Consider the following 24,314-nt stretch of genomic DNA (forward strand, 5'->3'; position numbering starts at 1 on the left):
ATCTCCCAGGCTTCCCATGTGCCTTCTCCTAGTTCTCTCTCCGCCTTTGGCTGGGTTTTCCAGCTCCTGGGTCAAACCTGGGGCCCCCGTGTAACTGGCAAAGGGACAGGTGGGTGGCCACCATCCCCAGGGATTGATGCCATCAGGACCAGAGCAGAATAGTGTGGAGGAAAATCAGCTCAGAGACTCTCCTGTCCCTCTCTATAAGGTCTACCCCCAACACCTTCTGCAGAGCTGGAGAACTCAAAGAGGGTCACCAGCCAGTGGAAAGGGACAGAACCATTGCTTCTCACAGCTGCAGGGTCTTGCTAACAGGTCACGGGAGCCAGGGAGGCTCCTGGCAATGCCCTACGCACAGTGTTCACAGCACAAAGAAGAGCTCTAGAATTGGCCCCTCCTGCGTCCTTCTTCGTCCCTCAAAGTTTGGAGACATCACCCTTTCTGATCTTACCTTATGTGCATCAGACCTCGTGTCCACCCCAGCCCTGGGTTTCAGAGAGCTGTGTAATCGGATGGGAGGGAAGCAGTCTAGATGCATGAACATTCAAATTTCTCAACAGCTCCCAACTCCTTCCAAGCCACTTAATATCTCACCTTGCCCAGCCTAGGAGGTCTATTGCCTTCCATTGTCCTTTTTTTTATTAGGGGAATATATTTTAAAGGCTGTTGGGTTTCAGAGTTCATTAATATATGGAAACCCATTTATATGTGTGGAAAACACATTTGTAAATGTTCAAACACACACACGAATCAACACTTAAGTATGCAATCACACTAAGACCTTTCTCTTAGTCTCTCAAAATCCACTGCCACTTCTCCTGCTTGAGTATCTTGAACAACTTATGAAGAAGGAAGATGGGTAATTATCACATGCACAGGTAATCTTTTCCCACTTGTCTTTAAGCTTAAAACTGGCCACTGGTTTTCTGCTGTTTTCAGGATAAAATCCAAACTCCTTAATACAGTCATGGGCTCTGAATGTTGAGTATCCCCCTCTCCCTCTACCTCCTCTACCTGCCTTCATTCATTACACTTCAGTCTCACTAGTCTTTCTATCCTTTGTACCCTTCAAGCTTTTATCTGCCTCAGGCCCTTTGCACGTGCTGTTCTGTTGACCAGAAACACTCTCACCTGAGCTAAATCCACATGGCTGGCCAAATTAACTGGTACTGTCCATGATCTCTGAGGAACATACTGACCGGTGTTCATTCAACCCTGAACTTTCACTGCTAAGTGAATACTCAGAGAGACCCTTTCTGTCCCAGGGAGGAGCTTACCAAGGTTCAGCTGTGATTGCTTCCAAATTCACTATGACCATTAGATCTGATAATGTCATCACTTAAAGTGATGCTATGTCAGGGAAACCAATGAAATATAAGTGCACAGAGGGGGCTGTTTTGATGGAAACTGAGGATGAATACTTTAGAAAGACCTGTGAAAAGTCAGTGGTAAATAAAGTGTTATGAATAGGAGGAAAACCTATTTTTTTTAATGGGAAAATAATGAAACTCTGAGATTCTGCACTTAGATTTTTTCACAAATGTTTTAAATTCCTGCTCCAAATTAAAGTAATTGGAAATGGAAAAAATGAACTCCCAAAACAGCTCTCCAAACCCAAAAGAACGCGAAACTTGAAGTTCTGACATATTGAAAAAATACATAGGACTAAATACAAATGATTAAAATTATCAATAACCAGAACAGGAATTTCCTTCAGCTAAAACTAATTTTATAGAACTAGGCTGATAGAGATATTAAAATAAAATAAATGTTCGATGAGAAGGAAGAAATAATTGTTTCCAATAACCAAGAAGGTATACAGCCCAAACAGGGAGAAATAAAATTAACAATAAAACTAAAAACCAATTAGTATCTTGGAAATAAATTATGTGGTTATTGAAGTTAAAACAGAAACCTCCACAGACAGGACAAAACTTGACACTAGATAAAACCACAAGAGGAATTCACGACATGGAAAAATGTTGAGATTCATCCAGAACCCAGCACAGAGACAGGAAAAACAGACAAAGCACGGTGAGCACCACGTGCTATCGTCCTAGAAGGAAAGGCATTGCTGGATTTGAATGTTGCTCCACCACTGATTTGCTCTGGGACCTTGGGCAAAATGCTTAACCTCTGTCCGTGCCTCCGCATCCTCTTCTGTAAAATGGGGATAGTGACGGTGCCTGGCTCTTAGGATTTCTGTGAGAATGAAATTAATCGGCAGTCAGCACTTACGGCAAGGCCTGATGCGTAGTGAGCGCCCTAATGGCTGTTCTGTTAGATGCTGTCATCGGCAACATTCTCTCCTCCCTCCTTAAATGTCCCTTCAGGGCCCTAAATTCTATGACTCTGAGACATGAGCCACAGGGCCTACAGGTCTCCTTTCCTCCTCCATCCCAGTATCTTATACAGCACCAGTCACATAGTAAGTGCTCAATAAATACTTATGGGATGAATAAATTAGGTGTGTTTTTAAGAATGTGATCAATCTTTGAGAGAAAAAAGTTTTAGCACACACTATGATTTTTCACAAAGCTAACACCAGTGTATCCTCAATTTAAGTAGAAAATAAAATATTGCTAACCCTCCAGAAATCCCCCCCAACCCATGCCCCGCTCCTCTGTCATGCTCTCTCTCATCCCAAAGCCAACCACTATCCTGACTTATGGAATTCAGGTTCTTGCTCTTTTAAAAAGTTTTTACAAACTAAACGTGAATACCTAACACTAGGGCTTGTTTTTTGTTTTTCTTTAATTTAAATAAGTGGAATCATACATAGAGCATTATATATATTTCCATATTTATCCTTTTTCATTCAACATTGTGTTTTTGAAATTCTTCCATGTTGTCGCAAGTAGCTCTAGTTCACTGATTTTCCTTGTTGAATAGTTTCCCATGGTATGAATGTACCATATTACATATCTATGTTGCTATTGATGGACACTGGCTGCTTCCAGCTCTAGACTGTTATGCATAATGCTTTATGAACATTCTTAGACATATCTCTTTGTAGGTAAATAGATGATAGATAGATAAACAGACAGACAGGTAGATAGGATAGAGCCTAGAAGTAGAAATGCTGGGTCACACAGAATGCTAATGTTCTAGAATACCAAACTATTTTTCAAAACAATTATTCCTCTTTGCATTCCCACCAGCAAACTATGAGAGTTGAAGTTGCTCCAGATCCTTGGCAGCACTAAGCACTGTCAGTGCTATTTAGCCATTCTGGTTGGTGTATCGTGGTACCTCATGGTTCCATTCGCATTTCTTCTGATGATTAATTACACTGGACACCTGTCTCACATTCCTATCAGTGATTTGGCTATCAGAGGAGACTCTTTTGAGCTCTTTGGAGCTGTCATATTGTTTGTCAAATGACTTTTTAAAAGTGGCCATCTCCTATTTAAAAATATCACAAATCACATGATTTTAATGTCACCGTTACACTGCGGATATACACAAGCTACCCTCTGTCTTGTCCCATTCTCCATTCCTTTCATGAGTATTCTCTTGTCTCCCCAACAGACTGTAAGCGCCTTCAGAACAGGCTGGGATTTCTACTTTTTGTTTCCACCATAGCAACAGCTGGGCAAAAAATTCTTGCCAGTTGATTTACAAACGCAACTTTTAGAAAACCTAATCTTGGGTTATTCATGGATATGTTTTCTGAAAGTCCACAATTACCCTACATCAACATGAGAACAAATTGAAGAGGAAGGAGCCTGCAAAAAGCAGTACAATCCAAAGAGGACATGAAGCAGGACGTGTCATTTCTCTGCTGTTCTCCGGAGATGAGTGTCCCCTGCAGAGGCAGCCCCACCGGGTGGCGGGCGGCGTGCAATCCCAGAACGCTCATCTCCTCAAGTTTCCCAGACCTGAGGGGAGAAGCACAGCCTTTTAAAAGGATGAAAACAGAAACACATTTTCCACATTCCCCAGTCTGGGTACTGCCCCAAATGCCAGACCACTCAGAGGAAAACATTTCCCAGAGTTTTAGGCCATCATTTCATTTCCTGCTCAAAGAGCAAAAATGTTCAGGGCATTCGCCCATCCCCAGATAGATGCTGGAACACCCAGTGGATCACTGTCACCCTTTAAATGAAAAATTTCATGAAAGTGTAGATTCTAAGTTTAGGGACAAACTCAAAGACGTTTCCACATCCCTGGTCCATCTGACTGTCCCGCATCTATGGACACTGATGGAGCAAGTTCATTGTCAGGACGTGTACTAATAATAATCATTAGCCTTTCATGGGGGCAATACTCTAGCTCCTTACGGATTTTCTAAAGTAAAGGTCAGCAGACAACACCTATTTTTGTAAAAAGAAAAAATTTATTGGAAAACAGCCGGCACCAGTTTACATATTGTGTGCGTTGCTCTCCCACCTATATGGGCAGAGAGTTGAGTAGTTAAAAGAGAGAGCATATGTCCCTCAGAGCCTAAGATACTTACTATCTGGCCCTTTTAGACAAAAAGTTTAGCAGCTCCTATATTAGATGGCCAACATGAGCTTGGCAGGCAGCATGCCACATGTCTGCGCACATTCAGTCAAGTCAACGTGAAGAACAGTGATAACAAGAAATACCAACCACTCTGTATTGAGCACTTCCTGTGTCCCAAGCAGGGCACTAAGGATTTCCCATGTTATGTAATTGAATCATGGAAGTTTTCAGGAGGAGATATTACATTTCCTATTATACAGAGAAGGAGCCTGAGGCCCCAAAAGGTTGAGCTTCTTGCTCAAAGTCACACAGCTAATCAGAGGTGGGCTGGGCCTCCCACCCAGGCTCTCTGATGCCTGTGCTATGCCCATAGCCTGCACAGCCCACATCTGTGGAGGTCAGCTGCCCTCTGTGGATGGAGGCAACTGTATCCAGACACCCGGAAGTCTCACAGCGTAATGCTGCCATTGTGAAGGTGGTTTGGTTGCGGCTCTTGGTACTAAGGCCTGGCCAGGCCTGGGTGAGCGTCTTCATGGGGAACAGTAACCCCTGCTGACCTCAGAGGCCTGCTTGCTGCACACAGGGAGACCAGCCCATGGCCCAGAGCACGGCTCCCGGGACCTGTGGGTGTGTCAGCAAGGCTCCTGGCCTCTGGCTTGTGCCAACCATGTCCAACACTGATTTACGGTAGAAGCTGCTCTCTGCTGGAGGAAGTGTCAGGCGGGGGACTAGGAACAAAGCCCCTTCCCACTGCCCCCGGCTGCAGATCTGCACAGCTGGCCTGGCAACAAAAAGCCTTGTGGGTAAGAGACCTATCGGTAGCTGCCAGGAGGCAGTTACCCTCAGGCATGCCTCCCCCTGGGGGCTGAACTTGGATCCCATGGGGGTTATCTAAAAATCTTTCCCAGCCTCACTCGCTGTCCCCCCTGTGCTCAATCCCTGACCCCCACCCCACCTCCAATCCCCAGAGATGTCTGCTGCCCTTGAGCGGTGGCTCCTAGGGCCCCTTGACCCCCCCCACCATCCAACTCCATTCCTGAGAAACGGTCGAGTGACTCTCTAGGCACGGCCAATACATCTCACAAAGTCCCTGAGAAGGAAGGAGGGCCGGCGGGGGGCCCACAGTGCCCAGGGCCTCCAGGAGAGAACCAGGGCCTCTCATGGTATATACCTCGCTTCCCCAGCTGCCCCTCAGGCCCACCCCCTCCCTGCCACGGCTCTTAACCTCTGAAGCCAAAGGAAGTCGGTTTGGGTCCAAAGGAAAGTTCACGGCCTTGGAGCAGCGCCCCTGACCTCTGATAGAGGCAGTTTGCATCATCTCATCCAGTGGAGTGAGCCCCTTCTTCCGGCTCCCGGCCCCAGCCAGCCCTCTCCCTGCCTGGGCCCACATGCCTCTGGGGTTTACCTTCACGGCCACGAGCATCTGTCCTTGGTCGGGCTGAGTTTGTAGCACGCTGCTAGGAAGACCTTCCCAAAGGCTCCCTCGCCCAGTTCTCGTTTCAACACGATGTCCCGCCCCATCATGTGCTGCACATCTGTCAGAGGGGACAGAGAGGAGAGTGGCCCAGTCAGTCCCAGGCACTTGTCCCCATTAGAGGCCCAGGAGGTCAGGAGGGCACCGGCGTCTAGCGCAGGGAGATCTGCTCCTGAGTCCACGGCAGGGTGACGGAACTCAGCACCCCAGGGGGGCACGAAACCAGCCATCACCCAGTGGTCCGAGAGTCCAACCCAGGATCCTCTCAGCTCTGCCCCTGCCCAGCCCCGAGCCTCCCCAAAACATAGCTGCTTCGGCAGGAAAACGCAATCAACAGTTGCTGACACGCAGGATTCTAGCATCATCAGCTGCAGCTGCACGAGACAGATTACAGCCCGTCTCTGGTCACAGAATCCTGTGGGCCTCGTACAGACTCCGAGCCAGTGCATCTGAGAATCTGCATTTCTAACAAGCTCTCAGTGCCTGCGACAAACGAAAGACACACACACACACAGGGACACACACTGGCTCTTGCTGTAGCGTAACGGCTGTAGCGATCCTTAAGTGTCTGCTTCCTGGTAGAGACTACTGAACGGCAGCTAAAATTATCTGGGAGAAGCCTCTACTTGAGAAATCCCTTCCCTCTGAGAGAAAGAACAATGAGCTCAAGCAGGCGAGGTCCCGAGACCTCCCCAGAACAAGGGTCTCTGCAAAGAGAAGGGTTGCCATTGCCTCGGCTAATTTAGCAACCTAATTAGAGTCTGTCTGCCAGGAGAAAGCAAAGATGTGACCTCAGCTCTCCCATCTATTGGAAAGAATGTTACAAAGTTGCTGCCCCAGCCCTGGGCTGGTGACGAAAGGGGCAAGCCAGAGATTACTCACTGACCCTTCCATTAATCGTTCAGCAGGCGGAAGCCCATTAAATACCCGTATCGACATGATGAAGATACACCGCAGAGCCAGGAGAGGGGATTGTCTCAGATGACCTTGTCAGAAAGTGAAAGCTGAAGATGGGCCAGGCAGACTGTCCCCCTGAGCGACGAGACATGTGACAGGGACAGAGGGGCGTGGCTACAAGGCTTTGCGAGTGTTTTGGCTGGTGTGGGGATTCCCTTCTGAGTACACACGACTTTTTTTTTTCTATCAGGAGTTCTTGGGATCCACGCCCCCCATGTCCCAGATGACATGGCAGCAGAGCCTTGTGGGAGGAAGCCTTGCAGACCATCATTCCCTCCTCCCAGCAAGACAGACCTGCCGGCTCGCAGCGGCTGGCGGCCGCTCCTCAAGGCCACGGGGCTGCAGCACACGAAGCCTTTGCTGCGCCAGCCTTTGCAACAGGGGCATTCCAACCTGCTTCCTTCTTCACACCCTGTGATGCTCTTTCCTGGCCTCTGCGGAAGAGTGTTTGTCGGCCTGGGAGGGGAAGGCTAAAGTGTCTCCCACTGAGAGGAAACGGGAGGTTAGGACCGCTGGAGGGAGCCACATGCTCATTACTGTGCAGTCATTCCCAGGTGACTATGGGCGACGCCCGGGCCCTGCCAGGGGAGTGTCCCGGCCCAGCCTCGGAGTGGAGATGGGCTGATGGTGGCAGCTTTCAAGGCCTCCGGACGTGCAGGGGCTGGTCAGGAACGGGCAGTCGGGGCTCTTGCGGCAGGACCTGGAACCCCCAGCCGTTCTGGTCTGCGCACCTCCCCGAACATCTCGGCTTGGTTTCCTCGTCTGAAAATGGGTGGGGGAGGAGTAAACAGTCCAGTTTATGCGCTCCATGAGCTATTGTATGTAAAGGGTTGCAAATGCTCGCCTCCTCTATCATGCTGGTGTGTCGAGGTGTTTTCTTCATTATCGATATTATTTTACAAGAAAGGAAAATAAAGGCCAAGTCAGGTGTCCCTAACTGGTAGCTGAGACAGAATTAGAATCCAGAGCACCAGGACATGTCAGTGCAGCCAAATCGTTGGGGATAAGCCCCCTTCGGCCCCAGACCCCATCCCAACTCCAGCCTCCCTCAGCATGGCAAGAGGACAATGGTTCTCAAACCCAAGCCACGTCAAAATCTCCTGGAGGGCTCGCCCAGATCGCTGGGCCCTTTCCCCAGAGATGCCCATTCAGGAGGCAGGATGGGGCCTGAGATTTGCCCTCCTCACAAGATCCCAGGTGATGGCGAAGCTGCCGGCCTGGCCACCTCTTTTGAGAACCATGAAACAGGACGCCCCTGTTGGGGTGAGGAATTAGCCAGCAGATGAGACATTCCCCTTTACAGCTTGGCCTCAGCAAGCCCCAAGTCCATGAACAGTTCAGTCGTGCCTCCCAGCTGGAAGCCCAGGAAGGGGGCCTGCAATCATGGCTCCCCTCCAGGATCCCCTCTCCCCCGTTCCCAGCTGTGTGGCTTAGGCTGAGTCAGACCCACTCTCAGAGCCTCACGTGCTCATCCACGTGGTGGAGACCATGCCTCTTTTGCCTTCCTGTGTTCCGGACACGCCTCTGCAAAGGGAAAGCCATAGCATGGAAGTTCCTGGACCCCTAAGCCCAACTCCAGCCTGGGCGAGCTCACCAGCTTCCTTGAGAGCTCCCCACTCTCAGCTACAGTGAGCGCAGAGAACGGAGAAGCTCTGCAGAGCTCTGGTTCTCCAGTGGTGCTAAGGCACGTCTCAGAAACCTCCATCTCCTCCCTGGCGGCAAGAATCTCAGGCGCTGGAAGATTCAGGCAGCCAAGAGGGAGCAGAGGACAGGGAGCTGTTTCTCAGCCTTCCCTCTACATCCCAGGAGTTGAGCGCCTGGCGGCAGCTGCAAAACTCCCACTGCAGGAGGGGGGGCTATGACCTCCGTGGGCCTTGGATGTAGCAACGGGCAGGTGACGGTGTTGCTGGAAATCCGTCTGCTCTCTGCAAACCCGGAGAGGAAGCCTCCCACGGACCACAGTGTTTTCCCCAAATCTGCAAACAGATCTTTTTCAGACACACAGAACATGCAGTGGCTCAGTAGAGAACCGCCTGGGCTCACTCCCTTTGTCTTCAGGGAGTCGTCTGAAACCAGTACCTGAGCTGGAACGGGGTGGTGAGATTCAGGAAGGGCCAGCAGAAGGAATGGAAGATAAAATCAGCCCCCAACTCCATCAGGAATCCTGCCCTCGTTCCCCTGCTCCCAAGAGAGAACTTTCTCCCAGACACGGGGAGAAGTCCCACAAGGCAACAGAGCCGTTTCAGCAGAGAGAGGCTGGATACGGGCCCAGCTCAGAAGGCAAATCCCTTCCGTGCGGACAACCCTGTGTGCCACCCAGGCTCTGGACCAGAGCACCATGCGAGCAGCTGCCTTCCCTGATCCTAAGTCGGAGGAAGTAGGGAAAAGGGAATAAATCTGGGCCCAGTCCTACTATTCGCTCGACATTCTGTTCTCATGATAACCATGACAGTAAGCGTAACTGAACCCCTTTCACAGATGAGAAAACAGAGGCAGAGGGTAACTTTCCAAAGTTCTCAGAGCCAAGACACGGCCAAGGAAGAACCCCCCTCTTTCTGTGGCTCCCGAGCCCCTGTGTTTTTCCCTTACCCACGGTTGCCTTCCCACCAGCCTCTGCTGCTCTGTGGCCACCAGGAGAACCCTGTCCACAGAAGCGTGACTCCCCAACTTCTCCTTTCTCCTACTCCTGCCCAGCTTCTTTCCCTGTTCATCTTCCTGAGGGAAAGGCCAGGGGTTGCCCCCCTTCCCAGAGGCCCTGGGGAGAAGGGTTTGGGTGGGAGGCTGTGGGAGGAAAGGGAGCTGCTCGGACCCTGGGGAAGGGCCACAGTGAACCATTTCCATTTCTGACGTTCACATGTCTATTTGGGCCTCTTTTTCTGCTGTTTTTAGCTCACAGAGCGCTGCTCAGGGCTGCCTCTGGTGAGGCCATTTCACCCGCGTGCCAGGAAGTGGTAGATGTCCCTGGGAGGGGAGGGCATCAGTCTCCTTTTACTGCCTGGCTGGCTGGCCCTGCCGAGTCCGGGCCACACGTCTCAGATGCCGGGACACTGGCAGGGGAGGGGGAGAGAGGGGGACACACAGCCGGGGCCGTGGGAAGGTTTCCCAATCTCCAGCAGTGAGGGTCTGAGTGGACAGCAGGGGGCTGGTGTGGGGGGGGAAGGGTCACAGGGAGGTGAAAAGGGTTCCCGGCACCTCCTGGCCGCGCTCTTCCCTGACTCCGCGTGTTGAGAGAGCCACCGACTAGGTTCCACCAGGGAAAGCCGTCGAATAGCTTCTCTTCCCACAGGACAAGAGGGTCGTCGGACAAACACAGGAGGATTCCTGCATTTCAGTCACTGCTCCGCACATTTCCCTCCGTACTGAGGACCAAGATCATCGTTCTGCATGTGTGGGATTCACTTCCGGGAGGTCTTCCCCAGGCCTGGAGCAACCTTGACCCGGCTTAATCTAAGGAGGTCACCCGCAGGCCCTGTCCCGAGGCCCTCAGACCCCTGAGAGCTTAGCGGGCTCGCTGCCGTTCCCCCTCCTCCGGCCTCTGTTCGCCTGGGCTGCCTCCTCCCGGGAGGAAGAGGTTTCCTGCCACACCTTCTGGGACCCGTCCAGGACCAGGGGGTAGACGGAGGTGGCCCGAGATGCAGGTACCACTGTTATCTGCACCTCCATTTCCTGGGAAAACAGGTGTGCAGCAACCGTGAACTGCTCGGCCCTTCTGACCAGGGACGAAGGGGACGCAGAAAGCCCACCAGGTGCTGTGAGGACTCGGGAAAGGAAACAGGTCTGTGTCTGCACCCCAACCCTGCCTGGTCCCCCCTCGGGCACTGCTCCCTTAACTGTAGAGCAAGGAAGTGTCTGTCTACTTGGCAGAGTTAATGGGAAGAGGACTGACTTAAAATTTTAGACAGTAGAGGTAATAGGAAATATCTGAACCATAGTGGACATGTAACAAAGTGTGTCTCCTTCCTTTCTGCGAGGTGTTAACTAATTGCTCAATCTACCCTCGAACAAAGTAGTGGCTTGGAGAGGAACTTGATGAAGGATGGTGATATTCTCCTGAAATAAAATGGTATAAGGTTGCTGGGGTGAGAGCAGGGGAGCCGATCCTGACTCTGGGGTCACTGGCAGCCTGCCCCAGCCTGTCCTACCCCCTCCTACAGAGGCGAAAATAGTTACTGGGAGGAGGTTGGTCAGACAGTGGGATAAAGACATCAGAGGCTGAGACAGCCACCTACACAGATTGCTGTTGATCAGCAGAGAGAAACCAGATTTCCCATGTTGGTGGTTATAAATAATGGTGATCTTGACTGTGCTGTATGTCAGGCAGCAAAGTCAGCCCCCCAAAGCCAGAGTGTTCCTTCATTCAGACCCAGATGCTGTCCCCAAAGCTCATTGGCCACCTTGGTGCTTTGCCTAATTATTGTCCTAAAAGTACTCCACGTGTGCAGTGCTGAGATCACCTTTCTCTGGACCTAAGGGACTCAGACGCAGGCCCTCCCAGCACCACGAAGGGCTGGCCAGGTGCTCTTAAAGCTGAGCCCTGGTGTGTTCTCTTGACCACCCCACCTTCCCTTCTTCTCTGGCCCATTGTAATGATAACCCCCAGTCCCTAATTGGGGCCAGCCTCATTGCTGAGACCTTTCAGATCTTCCCCCATCAACCCTGTCTCACTCTGTGCCTACCTCTTTCAGCTTATTATTATCCCCTGGAGCCCTTATTAATAATAAAAATAACTCCCCTCAATTGAGTCCTCACCCTGTGGCAGGCCCCATGCTAAGCACTCTGCATGCACTATCTGACTCATCTTTACAACTCGTTTCTGCACAGTGTGTGGCTGAAGCTCAAGAGAATTTGTCCAAGATCACCCAGCTGTTAGAGGTGTCTCGTTGGACTCTGAAGGTCTGCATGAACAGCATGTGCCAGCCCCTTTTGCCTCTGTGACCCCCTACACCAGGGAGAAATGCTGCCTTCTGAACTGTCCACAGCACTTGGTGGAGACCAATGGCATCGAAAAGGACAGGAAGAGAGTCATTGCCAGGGGACTCCGTTCTTGCCACCAATCGTCATCACCACCTGAGTTCAACATGAGCATTGAGGTGGCTTCTGGAGATGAGGACAGACAACCAAAGCCCCAACGCTCCCAGAAGAACAAAGGGTCCAACAGCCTCGGGGGCTCTTGAGTTACAAGGTAAGGCCTAAGGGTGACTGTGTGCATGAAGGAGGAGGAAGATTCTTGGCAGGAAAGGGGGGAGGAGGGAATGGGAAGAGAAGGTGGGGGAGGGTCTCTGAGAAGCGTGTGTTTTCTTTGCACTAGCCAGACCCTAGGGTCTCAGGCTGCCAAGAATGCTCAGAAGAAAACATTTTTAGTTCAATCCCACACATTTAATTACACATGAAATGGAATGTATTTAAATGGAAAAGAAAAACATTCCCAGAGCTCCGACTGTGGGTTTTTTTTTTTTAATTCACTTTATTATCATTAATCTGCAAATACATGAAAAACATTATGGTTACTAGACTCCTCCCATCACCAAGTCCCCCCCACCAAACCCCATTACAGTCACTGTCCATCAGCACAGTAAGATGCTGTAGAATCACTACTTGTCTTCTCTGTGTTGCACATCCCTCCCTATGCCCCCCACATTATACATGCTAATCGTAAGGCCCCCTTCCTTTTTCCCTGCCCTTATCCCTCTCTTCCCACCCATCATCCCCAGTCCCTTTCCCTTTGGTAACTGTTAGTCCATTCTTGGGTTCTGTGAGTCTGCTGCTGTTTTGTTCCTTCAGTTTACCTTTGTTCTTATACTCCACAGATGAGTGAAATCATTTGGTACTTGTCTTTCTCCATCTGGCTTATTTCACTGAGCATAATACCCTCTAACTCCATCCATGTTGTTGCAAATTGTAGGATTTGTTTTCTTCTTATGGCTGAATAATATTCTATTGTGTACATATACCACATCTTCTTTATCCACTCATCTACTGATGGACACAGGTTGCTTCCATATCTTGGCTATTGTAAATAGTGCTGTGATAAACATAGGGGTGAATATGTCTTTTTGAATCTGTGACCCTCTTTTCTTAGGGTAAGTTCCTAGAAGTGGAATTCCTGGGTCAAATGGTATTTCTATTTTGAGCATTTTGAGGAACCTCCATACTGCTTTCCACAATGGTTGAACTGATTTACATTCCCACCAGCAGTGTAGGAGGGTTCCCCTTTCTCCACAACCTCGCCAACATTTGTTGTTGTTTGTCTTTTGGATGGTAGCCATCCTTACTGGTGTGAGGTGATATCTCATTGTGGTTTTAATTTGCATTTCTCTGATGACTAGTGATGTGGAACATCTTTTCATGTGTCTGTTGGCCATCTGAATTTCTTCTTTGGAGAACTGTCTGTTCAGATCCTCTGCCCATTTTTTAATTGGATTATTTGCTTTTTGTTTGTTGAGGTGGGTGAGCTCTTTTTTTATTTTGGATGTTAAGCATTTATCGGATCTTCATTTACGAATATATTCTCCCATACTGTAGGGTACTTTTTTGTTCTATTGATGGTGTCCTTTGCTGTACAGAAGCTTTTCAGCTTGATATAGTCCCGCTTGTTCATTTTTGCTTTTGTTTCCCTTGCCTGGGGAGAAATGTTCACAAAGAAGTCGCTCGTGTTTATGTCCAAGAGATTTTTGCCTATGTTTTTTTCTAAGAGTTTTATGGTTTCATGACTTACATTCAGGTCTTTGATCCATTTCGAATTTACTTTTGTGTATGGGGTTAGACAGTGATCCAGGTTCATTCTCTTACATGTAGCTGTCCAGTTTTGTCAGCACCATCTGTTGAAGAGACTGTCATTTCCCCATTGTATGTCCATGGCTCCTTTATCGTATATTAATTGACCATAAATGTTTGGGTTAATATCTGGGGTCTCTATTCTGTTCCCCTGGTCTGAGGCTCTGTTGTTGTGCCAGTACCAAACTGTCTTGATTACTGTGGGTTTGTAGTAGAGCTTGAATTTGGGGAGCGAGATCCCCCAACTTTATTCTTCCTTCTCAGGATTGCTTTGGCTATTCGGGGTCTTTGGTGTTTCCGTATGAATTTTTGAACAATTTGTTCTAGTTCGTTGAAGAATGTTGTTGGTAATTTGATAGGGATTGCATCAAATCTGTATATTGCTTTGGGCAGGATGGCCATTTTGATGATATTAATTCTTCCCAGCCAGGAGCATGGGATGAGTTTCCATTTGTTAGTGTCCTCTTTAATTTCTCTTAAGAGTGTCTTGTAATTTTCAGGGTATAGGTCGTTCACTTCCTTGGCAAGGTTTATTCCTAGGTATTTTATTCTTTTAGATGCAATTGTGAACGGAATTGTTTTCCTGATTTGTTTCTATTAGTTCATTGTTAGTGTATAGGAAAGTCTCAGATTTCTGTGTGTTAATTTTGTATCCTGCAACTTTGCTGTATTCTGATATCAGATCTAGTAGTTTTGGAGTGGAGTCTTTAGGGTTTTTTATGTGCAATATCATGTCATCTGCAAATAGTGACAGTTTGACTTTTTCTTTACCAATTGGATTCCTTGTATTTCTTTGTTTTGTCTAATTGCCATGGCTAGGACCTATAGTACTATGTTGAATAACAGTGGAGAGAGTGGGCATCCCTGTCTTGTTCCCAATCTTAGAGGAAAAGCTTTCAGCTTTTCTTTGTTCAGTATGATGCTGGCTGTGGGTTTATCATATATGCCCTTTATGTTGAGGTACCTGCCCTCTATACCTATTTTGTTGAGAGTTTTTATCATGAATGGATGTTGAGTTTTGTCGAATGCTTTTTCAGCATCTATGGAGATGATCATGTGGTTTTTGTCTTTCTTTTTGTTGATGTGGTGGATGATGTTGATGGACTTTCGAATGTTGTACCATCCTTGCATCCCTGGGATGAATCCCCCTTGGTCATGGTGTATGATCCTTTTGATGTATTTTTGAATTCCGTTTGCTAATATTTTGTCGAGTATTTTTGCATCTACATTCATCAGGGATATTGGTCTGTAATTTTTTTTTGTGGGGTCTTTGACTTGTTTTGGTATTAGAGTGATGTTGGCTTCATAGAATGAGTTTGGGAGTATTCCCTCCTCTTCTATTTTTTGGAAATCTTTAAGGAGAATGGGTATTATGTCTTCCCTGTATGTCTGATAAAATTCCGAGGTAAATTCATCTGGCCCGGGGTTTTTTTCTTGGGTAGTTTTTTGATTACTGCTTCAATTTCTTTGCTGGTAATTGGTTTGTTTAGATTTTGTGTTTCTTCCTTGGTCAGTCTTGGAAGGTTGTATTTTTCTAGGAAGTTGTCCAAATGGTTTTCCAGCTTCTTAGCATATAGGTTTTCATAGTATTCTCTAATAATTTGTACTTCTTTTGGGTCCATCGTGATGTTTCCTTTCTCATTTCTGATTCTGTTGATGTGTGTTGATTCTCTTTTTCTCTTAATAAGTCTGGCTAGAGGCTTATCTATTTTGTTTATTTTTTCAAAGAACCAGCTCTTGGTTTCATTGATTTTTTTCCATTGTTTTATTCTTCTCAATTTTATTTCTTCTCTGATCTTTATTATGTCCCTCCTTCTGCTGACTTTAGGCCTCATTTGTTCTTCTTTTCCAATTTTGATAATTGTGATGTTAGACTATTCATTTGGGTTTGTTCTTCCTTCTTTAAATATGCCTGGATTGCTATATACTTTCCTCTTAAGACTGCTTTCGCTGTGTCCCACAGAAGTTGGGGCTTTGTGTGGTTGTTGTCAATTATTTCCATATATTGCTGGATCTCCATTTTAATTTGGTTGTTGATCCATTGACTATTTAGGAACATGTTGTTAAGCCTCCATGTGTTTGTGAGCCTTTTTGCTTTCTTTGTACAATTTATTTCTAGTTTTATACCTTTGTTTTCTGAAAAGCTGGTTGGTAGAATTTCAAAGTTTTTGAATTTACTGAGGCTCTTTTTGTGGCCTAGTATGTGGTCTATTCTGGAGAATGTTCCATGTGCACTTGAGAAGTACGTGTATCCTGTTGCTTTTGGATGTAGAGTTCTATAGATGTCTGTTAGGTCCATCTGTTCTAGTGTGTTGTTCAGTGCCTCTGTGTCCTTATTTTCTGTCTGGTGGATCTGCCCTTTGGAGTGAATGGTGTGTTGAAGTCTCCTAAAATGAATGCATTGCATTCTATTTCCTCCTTTAGTTCTGGTAGTATTTGTTTCACATATGCTGGTGCTCCTGTGCTGGATGCATATATATTTATAATGGTTATATCCTCTTGCTGAACTGAGCCCTTTATCATTATGTAATGTCCTTCTTTATCTCTTGTTACTTTCTTTGTTTTGAAGTATTTTGTCTGATGCTAGTACTGCAACACCTGCCTTTTTCTCCCTATTGTTTGTGTGAAATATCTTTTCCCATCCCTTGACTTTTAGTCTGTGCATGTCTTTGGGTTTGTGGTGAGTCTCTTGTAAGCAGCATATAGATGGGTCTTGTTTTTTCATCCATTCAGTGACTCTATGTCTTTTGATTGGTGCATTCAGTCCACTTACATTTAGGGTGATTATTGATAGGTATGTACTTATTGCCACTGCAGGCTTTAGATTCGTGGTTACCAAAGGTTCCAGGTTACTTTCCTTACTATCTAAGAGTCTAACTTAACTCTTTCAGTATGCTGTTATAAACACAATCTAAAGGTTCTTATCTATTTCTTCTCCTTTTTCTTCCTCCTTCATTCTTTATATATTAGGTATCAAATTCTGTACTTTTTGTCTATCCCTTGATCGACTTTGGGGATAGTTAATTTAATTTTGCATTTGCTTCGTAATTAGCTGTTTGACATTCATTACTGTGGTTTTTTACCCTCAGGTGACAGCTGTTAATCCTTAGGAACACTTCCATCTATAACAGTCCCTCCAAAATAGACTGTAGAGATGGTCTGTGGGAGGTAAATTCTCTCAGCTTTTGCTTATCTGGAAATTGTTTAATCCCTCCTTCAAATTTAAATGATAATCTTGCCAGATAAAGTAATCTTGGTTCCAGGCCCTTCTGCTTCATGGTATTAAATACATCATGCCACTCCCTTCTGGCCTGTAAGGTTTCTGCTGAGAAGTCTGATGTTAGCCTGATGGGCTTTCCTTTGTATGTGATCTTATTTCTGTCTCTGGCTGCTTTTAACAGTCTGTCCTTATCCTTGATCTTTCCCATTTTAATTACTATGTGTCTTGGTGTTATCTTTCTTGGATCCCTCGTGTTGGGAGATCTGTGGATCTCCATGGCCTGAGTGACTATGTCCTTCCCCAGATTGGGGAAGTTTTCAGTAACTACCTCCTCAAAGACACTTTCTATCCCCTTCTCTCTCTTCTTCTTCTGGAACCCCTATAATGTGAATATTATTCTGTTTGGATTGTTCACACAATTCTCTCAATATTCTTTCATTCTTAGAGATTCTTTTTTCTCTCTGTGCCTCAGCTTCTTTGTATTCCTCTTCTCTTGTTTCTATTTCATTTATTGTCTCCTCCACCATATCCAACCTGCTTTTAATACCCTCCATCTTGCTCTTCAATGATTGGACGTCCAACCTGAATTCATTCCTGAGTTCTTGGATGTCTTTCCATACCTCCATTAGAATATTTTTATTTTGAACTCCCTTTCAGGAAGAGTCACGAGGTCCATATCATTTAAATCTTTCTTGGGAGTTGTAGTAATAATTTTACTCTGGACAAGGTTCCTTTGGTGTTCCACGTTTGTATATGGCGCACTCCTGGGCTTGACCTGCAGGAATGGGGCCGAACCAGGACAGGTGTTGCAGCCGGTCACACCTGTGTGAGGTCACACCTGTCACTGGGGAGGTGGAGGTGAGGATGAGGCTGCTGGGAGGTTGCCCACAGAAAGGAATTCCCACACAGGAGGGGCGAGACAGGGCAGCCCAGAGGCGAACTTTTTGTTCTTTTCTGGGGTGAGAAGCACATGGCTGAACTTCCACACACAAGGAGGTCTCAGACTTGGGTGAAGAAAGTTCAAATTGGGGTAGGAAAGTCAGGCAAGGCATTCCTACCTCCCATTACCTTCCCGTCTGAATCTGCTCACACCTGCCCAGACCTGGGCAGCCTCACGGACCATCCTGAAGGTCAGGTGTGTCTCACCCAGCAAGTCCTCCCCAACATCAAAGACACCACTGCTGTCTGCTTGGGAATCTCACCAACTGCAAGCCGGGTAGTAATTAACCTTAGATCTAAGACCAATCGCACTTTCAGGTACCCAGGATCCCTAAATGTTAGAGTGGGTGAGAAGAGAACATTGTAGACACTTGTTCCCGGGAAGTCTTTAAAACCACTGTGCTCCAGTGGTTCCGGAAGGAAGTGAGGGATGGCGTCCAGCCCCAAGAGCCCTGAGAGACTTCTTCATCTGGGAGTGGGGGCAGCGGGGATGGTGACTGTGCAGCCCCCAGGACTGCAGCCCTCCAGGAACAGAAGCCAGGATGCTGTACAGGGCAGCAGAGAGGCCGAGGGCACTCTGACGTCCAGGAGAGCTCGGGTCCACACTGGTTCTGCTATTCGCAGGCTGTGAACACCCGGGCTAGTTTTTGACTCTTTCGGGCCTTGGCTTCTTCCTGGGCAAAATACGCCTGCCTCTGAGTAAGCGCTTCGTAAGTTCCACATAACAAGGATTATTAATGAGTCACGGGTGAACCCATTCTTTGAAACCTGGCAACGAGTCCCCAATTCTGGCCACATCACCCTGATGAAAGACTCAGGTCCTCTCTGACCATGTCCCTGGAAGGCCCTGCACCTGTTTCCACCACTGTCCTACACGGAGGGTTCCCAGTCTCCAAGATTCAGTGAAGATGGTTCAGAACCACCGCCCTTCACCCTCCCCACCAAATGGAGACCTAAGAGCACCTGGTAAGCACACCGGACTCACGGCCTGTGTCAGCGGAGAACCCGTGACACAGCGCCAGAAGGTAAGCCTGAGCCCAAGAAAGCCGCTGTGACATCCTGTGGGTGAGACTCCAGACCCAGAAGGCCAGGGAGCTGCGGGTCTGGCTGGTTCCCTGAGCCTCCGGGCACGGAACCCTTCCACGCCAGCGTCCTTCTGGGCTGAGCCCAGGTCTGTCCTGCGCTCTGGATGCCATTTACCCCCACGGGCTCTGCCTTCTCCACAGGCTCTCACACTGGAGTAAAGGCCACGGCACTTCAGGGCCCAGTAGGAAAACACAGAAAACAGAGTCCTGGACAATAGACATTGCCCTGCATTCTCCGTGAGTCCCCGTCCCACCTGGCAGCTTTTCCACGCTTCCACCATCTGCCGTAGCCTCTTCCCCTGCTATTTCAGACCTTCTCCACTCTCCCCAAAGCTTCACACTCACAGCACTCGGCCTTGCCTTACACTTTATAGGCAAAACAGAAGCCACCAGACAAGAACTCCTTTCCTTCCTTATCTCCAGATACAATGGACGAATCTTTCCTCTTGTCTCAGATACAATGGATGAACTCCACATGGCTGATGCCCTCCTCCTGAGCTGTGAGCTTTTGCCTCTCATCTTCTCAGGGGCGTTTCTGTTCATGCATCAACAGGCTCTTTGCATCAGGACGAGCAAAGCTCAAATCTCTGTTAATAAAAACGAAAGTTTCCCCTTGCACCCATGCATCCCCATGGTCCTAAGGACAATTCCAGCTCTTGGGGCATCCCTGTTCCAACCCCAGAACCACTGAGAACCCCCTAGCCAGGCCGCTCTAGGGAAGAGGTGTATCAAGGAGTGCCCCCTGTCGGCATTGCTTTCTGCTGGTCACAGGCTGTGAAACCCGGGCTAGTTATTGAATCTTTCTGAGCCTCAGCTTCCTCATGGGCAAAAAGTGCCTCTCACTAGGTGCTGGGACAACCCCCTAGCCGGCCACTCTAGGGAAGAGGAAAGTCCATTTGGGTTGGGGGTGGGGGGTTCAAACCAAATCATACTTAAAGAGGAGACTGAGTAAGAGTAGGTAGACAAAATACCACCCCAAGCCTGGTCAGTCCTCCGCCGGACTTCTACCTTAAGCTCACCCAACTTACTCTCCCTGCGTCTCCTTTACTTGCTCAGTAAGCAAGCTCCATCAAAGCCTTCTGGGCCCAATGAAGGGTTCAAATCCAACCGGGAACTCTTCCCCAGCCCCTGTCCCTGTTTTTGCTCCCTCATACAGAGTCCCTACCTGCTAACAGGGAGGTATTGTGAGTTAGCGAAGGCATTTCTAGCTGGGTCAGGGCCCAGGAACCCCGGGGGCAGCATTCTGCTCTTGATAGGATCCCAGGACTCTTTTGCCTGCCCCCTTCTGGCAGCCCACGTGAGACTGGCCGTGAGAGTTTGGCCTCCCCAAGTACGTGTGTGTGTGTGTGTGTGTGTGTGTAGGGGGTGTTCCTGAAAGCTCAGCAGATTGACCTGCAGGTCCAGAGCTCCTCTTCCCCCGGACAAGGTCACTTCCCCAAGATCCGCAGGGAAGATACCACTCCACTCCATCTGAGGGAAATTCCCACTGGTTTGCTGGTGCACCAGAGATGAAGGGTCCCTCAACCCTACTCCCAAATCCCCTTATGCAACAGCTCAGAAGAGAGGGTCTCTGTAAGTCACAGCTGCTCAAACAGCACAGTCTCACAGCCACCAAGGTTCTCAATGGCCTGAGTCATGTCTGGAGGTGTCAGGTTTGAATCTGGCCTCTGCCTCTTGTGCTGTGTGCCCCTGGGTGACCCACTGAACCTCTCTGTATCTCTAATTCCTTCTTCAGTAGGATGAGGAAACACTTCCCTAGATGGACTTGACCTGTCTGGAGGGATCTCAATGAAAGCACCCAGTGGAAATGACTGTAAACAGCTTTCTTTGAAGACTGAGGTCTGAGTGAAGAAACACCTTTAAAAGTAACTGTAAAATAGGAAAACAAAAATGTGGGCAGTCTGGAATTCCTGTATCATTAATATTATTTGCAAAATTGCCAAATAAGAGGTCTGATCCAGTCATTTCATTAGAAAATAAAGTGTTTATTAAGAAACTATACACTGAACACTCCTATAAGTCTCTGTGGAAACACAACACCCCATTGTCATAGCACAAGGTGAGGAAAATGGCAGGATAGAAGATGCTGGGATGGGTGGAGCCTCGGAGGCTGGAAATGAGGTAATGATTTACAATAATTAAAAAGCATCATCCTCAAGCTTACTCCTTAAGGCCACACTCAGGAGGTGGCCCTGGCCCAAAGGGTCAGCAGGACATGATGGGGGACAGCCTGGCGGGAAGCACTGGGGAGCAGGATGGTGGGGAGCTGGGAGGGGCTGAAGAAACACACACCTCAAGGCCCTGGAGAGAACCTGAATCCCCATGTGACACTCTGGGGATTCAGCTGCCTGGGAGGTCACCCAGATATGGGGCAAGAACTTGGAAAAAGTTTTGTTTTTAAACCCCGTGGAGGTATCCGCAGATTCAGGCTGAGGACCTGGCATGAAGAACCACCATCCACAGGACCCAGGAAGGAAAATCCTAAGTGGGGATCTTAATTCCCATGTAAATTTGCCAGAGGCAGAGAATCTGCTATCTATAGTCGTGCGACTCCACTCCAAAACTTAGCAGGTTAAGAACCACCACCGTTCAGTCCTAAGAGTCATCCGTGGGAGGCCCCCTGCTCCAGCCTGGGCTGACCTCCCACGAGGGAGGCACCACGGGTTGCGGGGAGCAGGCCGAGCCCGAAGGGCACTGAGCCAACATGGCTGCAGACCTGGGAGCAGTTCAGGCCCCACCGCTGTGCCTGTCCTGTCGGAGCAGGCGAAGGCATCCCCCGCTCTCTCCCCAGTGGATTAGCTGAAAACAGGGGACACAAACCCCGTCTTTGGGAGAGGGTGGCCCTGGAGTAAGGCATGGGTCAAAGCAAGCAAAGTGAACACATACATTGACTAGAGAATAGGATGACACTTCCATTGGTGCCGCGAGAGGGGCTGGAGGAGGCCAAGTCTTACTTCTCTCCCCCTTCAGTTCATCTTGGCTTTGAAATGGTGATTCCATTGGTTCCAAAAGTTCTCAGAGTCAAGAATAAGTGAAAGTGGGGGGAAGAGATCCCGGGATCATGGACAAGCAGGAAGGGCCTCGGTCCCTGATTCCCTCGGTCCCTTGTGGTCCTAGAGGCACGGTCAGTTCACAGGCAGGACCTCCCGCAGCCAAAGCTTGTCGGAACTGCAGCTCTAGGGGCCAAGGAGCAGCCCTGGAGAAATCTTCCTCTCCAAGGAGTTTTCTAACATCACACTCACTGTGAACCATTCCAGAGAGAAGAGGGAGTAGGGGGGATATGTGTCCAAAAAAAAGGGATGGTTTTCTCCACCAAAACAAATACAGACAATGATTGGTTTCCATTCTTTTCCTCTGAGGCCTAATCTGGTGCCAACACTTGAGCCCGGCTCCCCCCTCCTCTCACCACGCCGTCTCCACCTCCGCTTAGAGGCTCTTCCCCACTGGAGGCTGCAGGGCGATGAGGTCGCTAAGAGAGCCTGGTGTCCAAGGGAGAGCCAGGGAGACCCCACGCTTCCAAGCAGGGCAAGTGAAGCCAGAGCACGGCTGGGCCTCATCAGCTTTCTCGTGCTGGTTGGGTTGTTTTTGGAAAGCCAGAGAATGTCTAGTGGGTGTAAAAGATGCCTCCTGGTGCACAGGTGTTTAATTCTCTTTATTGGCTCTAAAGATGGGTGGCAGGGGCTGCCTCAGAGGCCAGAAGAAGAGGAGCACAGTGCTGACTGGAGGGAAGGGGCAGCCTGCCCGTGGTGGACGGGGAAACACCGGGCTGGGTGGTGGAAAGGGTGCGGGGGGCACCGGTGGTTCATGCAGTTTCTACTTAGCATTCCCGGATCCAAAGACAAGGGGCCTAGAGCTCCCCGCCCCCCTCTCCGCCCGCTCTCAGAGGGCCCCGCCTACCAAGGTGACATCAGAATATGGAGGCTTAAAAGAAGTTTTTAAAAGCCATGAAGTCCTTTGCTGAAATAAACATTGACATCGTCAACATAGATGCCTTGGTTAAGAGGCTTGGAATGTATGTCCGGGAAGGCTTATTGGATTCAACATAATTTCTCTGAAACCTATAAAAAAACAAAAACAGAAAAACAGAAAAAAGCAAAATAAAGTAAAAACCAAAATCCCCAAAGAGGATCCAAACTAGGAGGCGAAACAGAGAGGGGGCTCAAAAGGGGGGAAGAGCTGGAGGTATGCACACAGGTGTATTGGGAACGGCCAAGCGAACTGTGCGTGAGAGGCAGGGACAGGAGGAGGGGCTGACCGAAAGCCACGCACGGCCAGAGGCACTGGGACCCCTCCGTTTTGCTGCTGCCTCCACTGAACCGAGGAAGGGAAGTGAGCAAATATATGGGGGCTGGGACTTGGACCATCACAGATGAGTGGGAATAGCCTCATCTAAGTGGGGGGGCCCCTGCTGATAAGCTGACAGGTGGGAAAGGGGTTTAACCACGAGGGTCACTGAGGGGCAAAGGGGTGAGAGGAGAACGCTTTCTCAGAACGGACATTCTTCAGGGACACCACGGGGCCATTGCTAATCTTAGAGGCTGGAACTGTATGGTCCACCTTTGACCCCACCCGGGAGTGGGGGGGCTGTGCTTCTAAGCCTACAAGCTCTCTGTCATTGACTTTTCACCAGGTCAGTGGAAGGTTCAGGAAATGATAGCTCATCTCTCAGCCTTCTCATAATTCCAAGTGCTATGGGGAAAGGAATTACCCTGGAGGAGTGACATTGTGGCCGCCAGGCCAAGGGCTGCCCCAAGTAAGGAGCCCTTCCATGACTGCTCAGCGACTTTCTGGCCACTCTGTCATGGACTGAATTAGGATGTCCACAGATGTGGGGTGTTCCCCATCACACCTCCAGAACAAGGTTTCTCAATCGACACCAGATTACAATAATGTCACAAAATAATGTCTGTAAAGTGTGCAAACAAGACAGGACCAAGCCTACCATTTGATACGAGCTACATGTGCAGGCATGTGAAGGGCATAATGAGCAGCTGGATGTTGGGGGGACATGATGGAAAGAGACTGAGTTGGCTGCACGGAGACGGGCCTCTCCTCATTCCCAGGACATATTATGGTCCAAACAGAGTTAAGTCGTCCTGGATGTTAGGAGTCCTCCATCCGCAGGGAGTGGGGTCAGACTGGTGAAGATAGAGGGCACTTCCCTGTCTATAACATCATGTTTAGAGGGAGGCTCAATTTCAAAATGAGATGTTTCCATGATAGGTTCCCTCTGCTAACATGGGGCAAGGGCTCCCTTGGGTGGAGGCAGAAGGGAAGGAAGCCATTGGTCTGGGCAGCCTGCCAGGAGGTCTGTGACACCACTGCTTCTCTCCAAGCCACGTTCCCTCTCTTGACCGTCTCACACCTCTCACCTGGGCCCTATGACGTATGCTCCCTGGGAGACTCCTCTGAACGA

At 48.7% G+C, this 24,314-nt stretch overlaps 1 protein-coding gene across 7 annotated transcripts in view; it reads right to left on the minus strand.

Annotated features, from left to right (window-relative positions):
* Positions 1 to 2,613: 2,613 nt before the first annotated feature.
* LOC118918132 (collagen alpha-1(VII) chain-like) overlaps positions 2,614 to 24,314 on the minus strand; it is a 63,836-nt gene continuing 42,135 nt past the window's right edge. For 4 of the 7 annotated variants that reach the window (XR_008994179.1, XR_008994175.1, XM_057493419.1 and 1 more), the window contains 2 exons: positions 5,855 to 5,984; positions 2,614 to 3,881 (listed from right to left, as the gene is read on the minus strand). Coding sequence is in view for 2 of the 7 variants with exons in the window: in XM_057493419.1 (XP_057349402.1) it covers positions 3,867 to 3,881; positions 5,855 to 5,984 (145 nt within the window). In the remaining 5 variants the exon portion in view is untranslated. Of the gene's footprint in view, positions 3,882 to 5,854; positions 5,985 to 20,868; positions 22,957 to 24,314 lie in introns of those variants that run through there. The other 3 variants (XR_008994181.1, XR_008994178.1, XR_008994177.1) reach the window with 1 other exon arrangement.

This window comes from Manis pentadactyla, chromosome 15 (genome assembly GCF_030020395.1).
Source record: "Manis pentadactyla isolate mManPen7 chromosome 15, mManPen7.hap1, whole genome shotgun sequence".
Taxonomy (NCBI): domain Eukaryota; kingdom Metazoa; phylum Chordata; class Mammalia; order Pholidota; family Manidae; genus Manis; species Manis pentadactyla.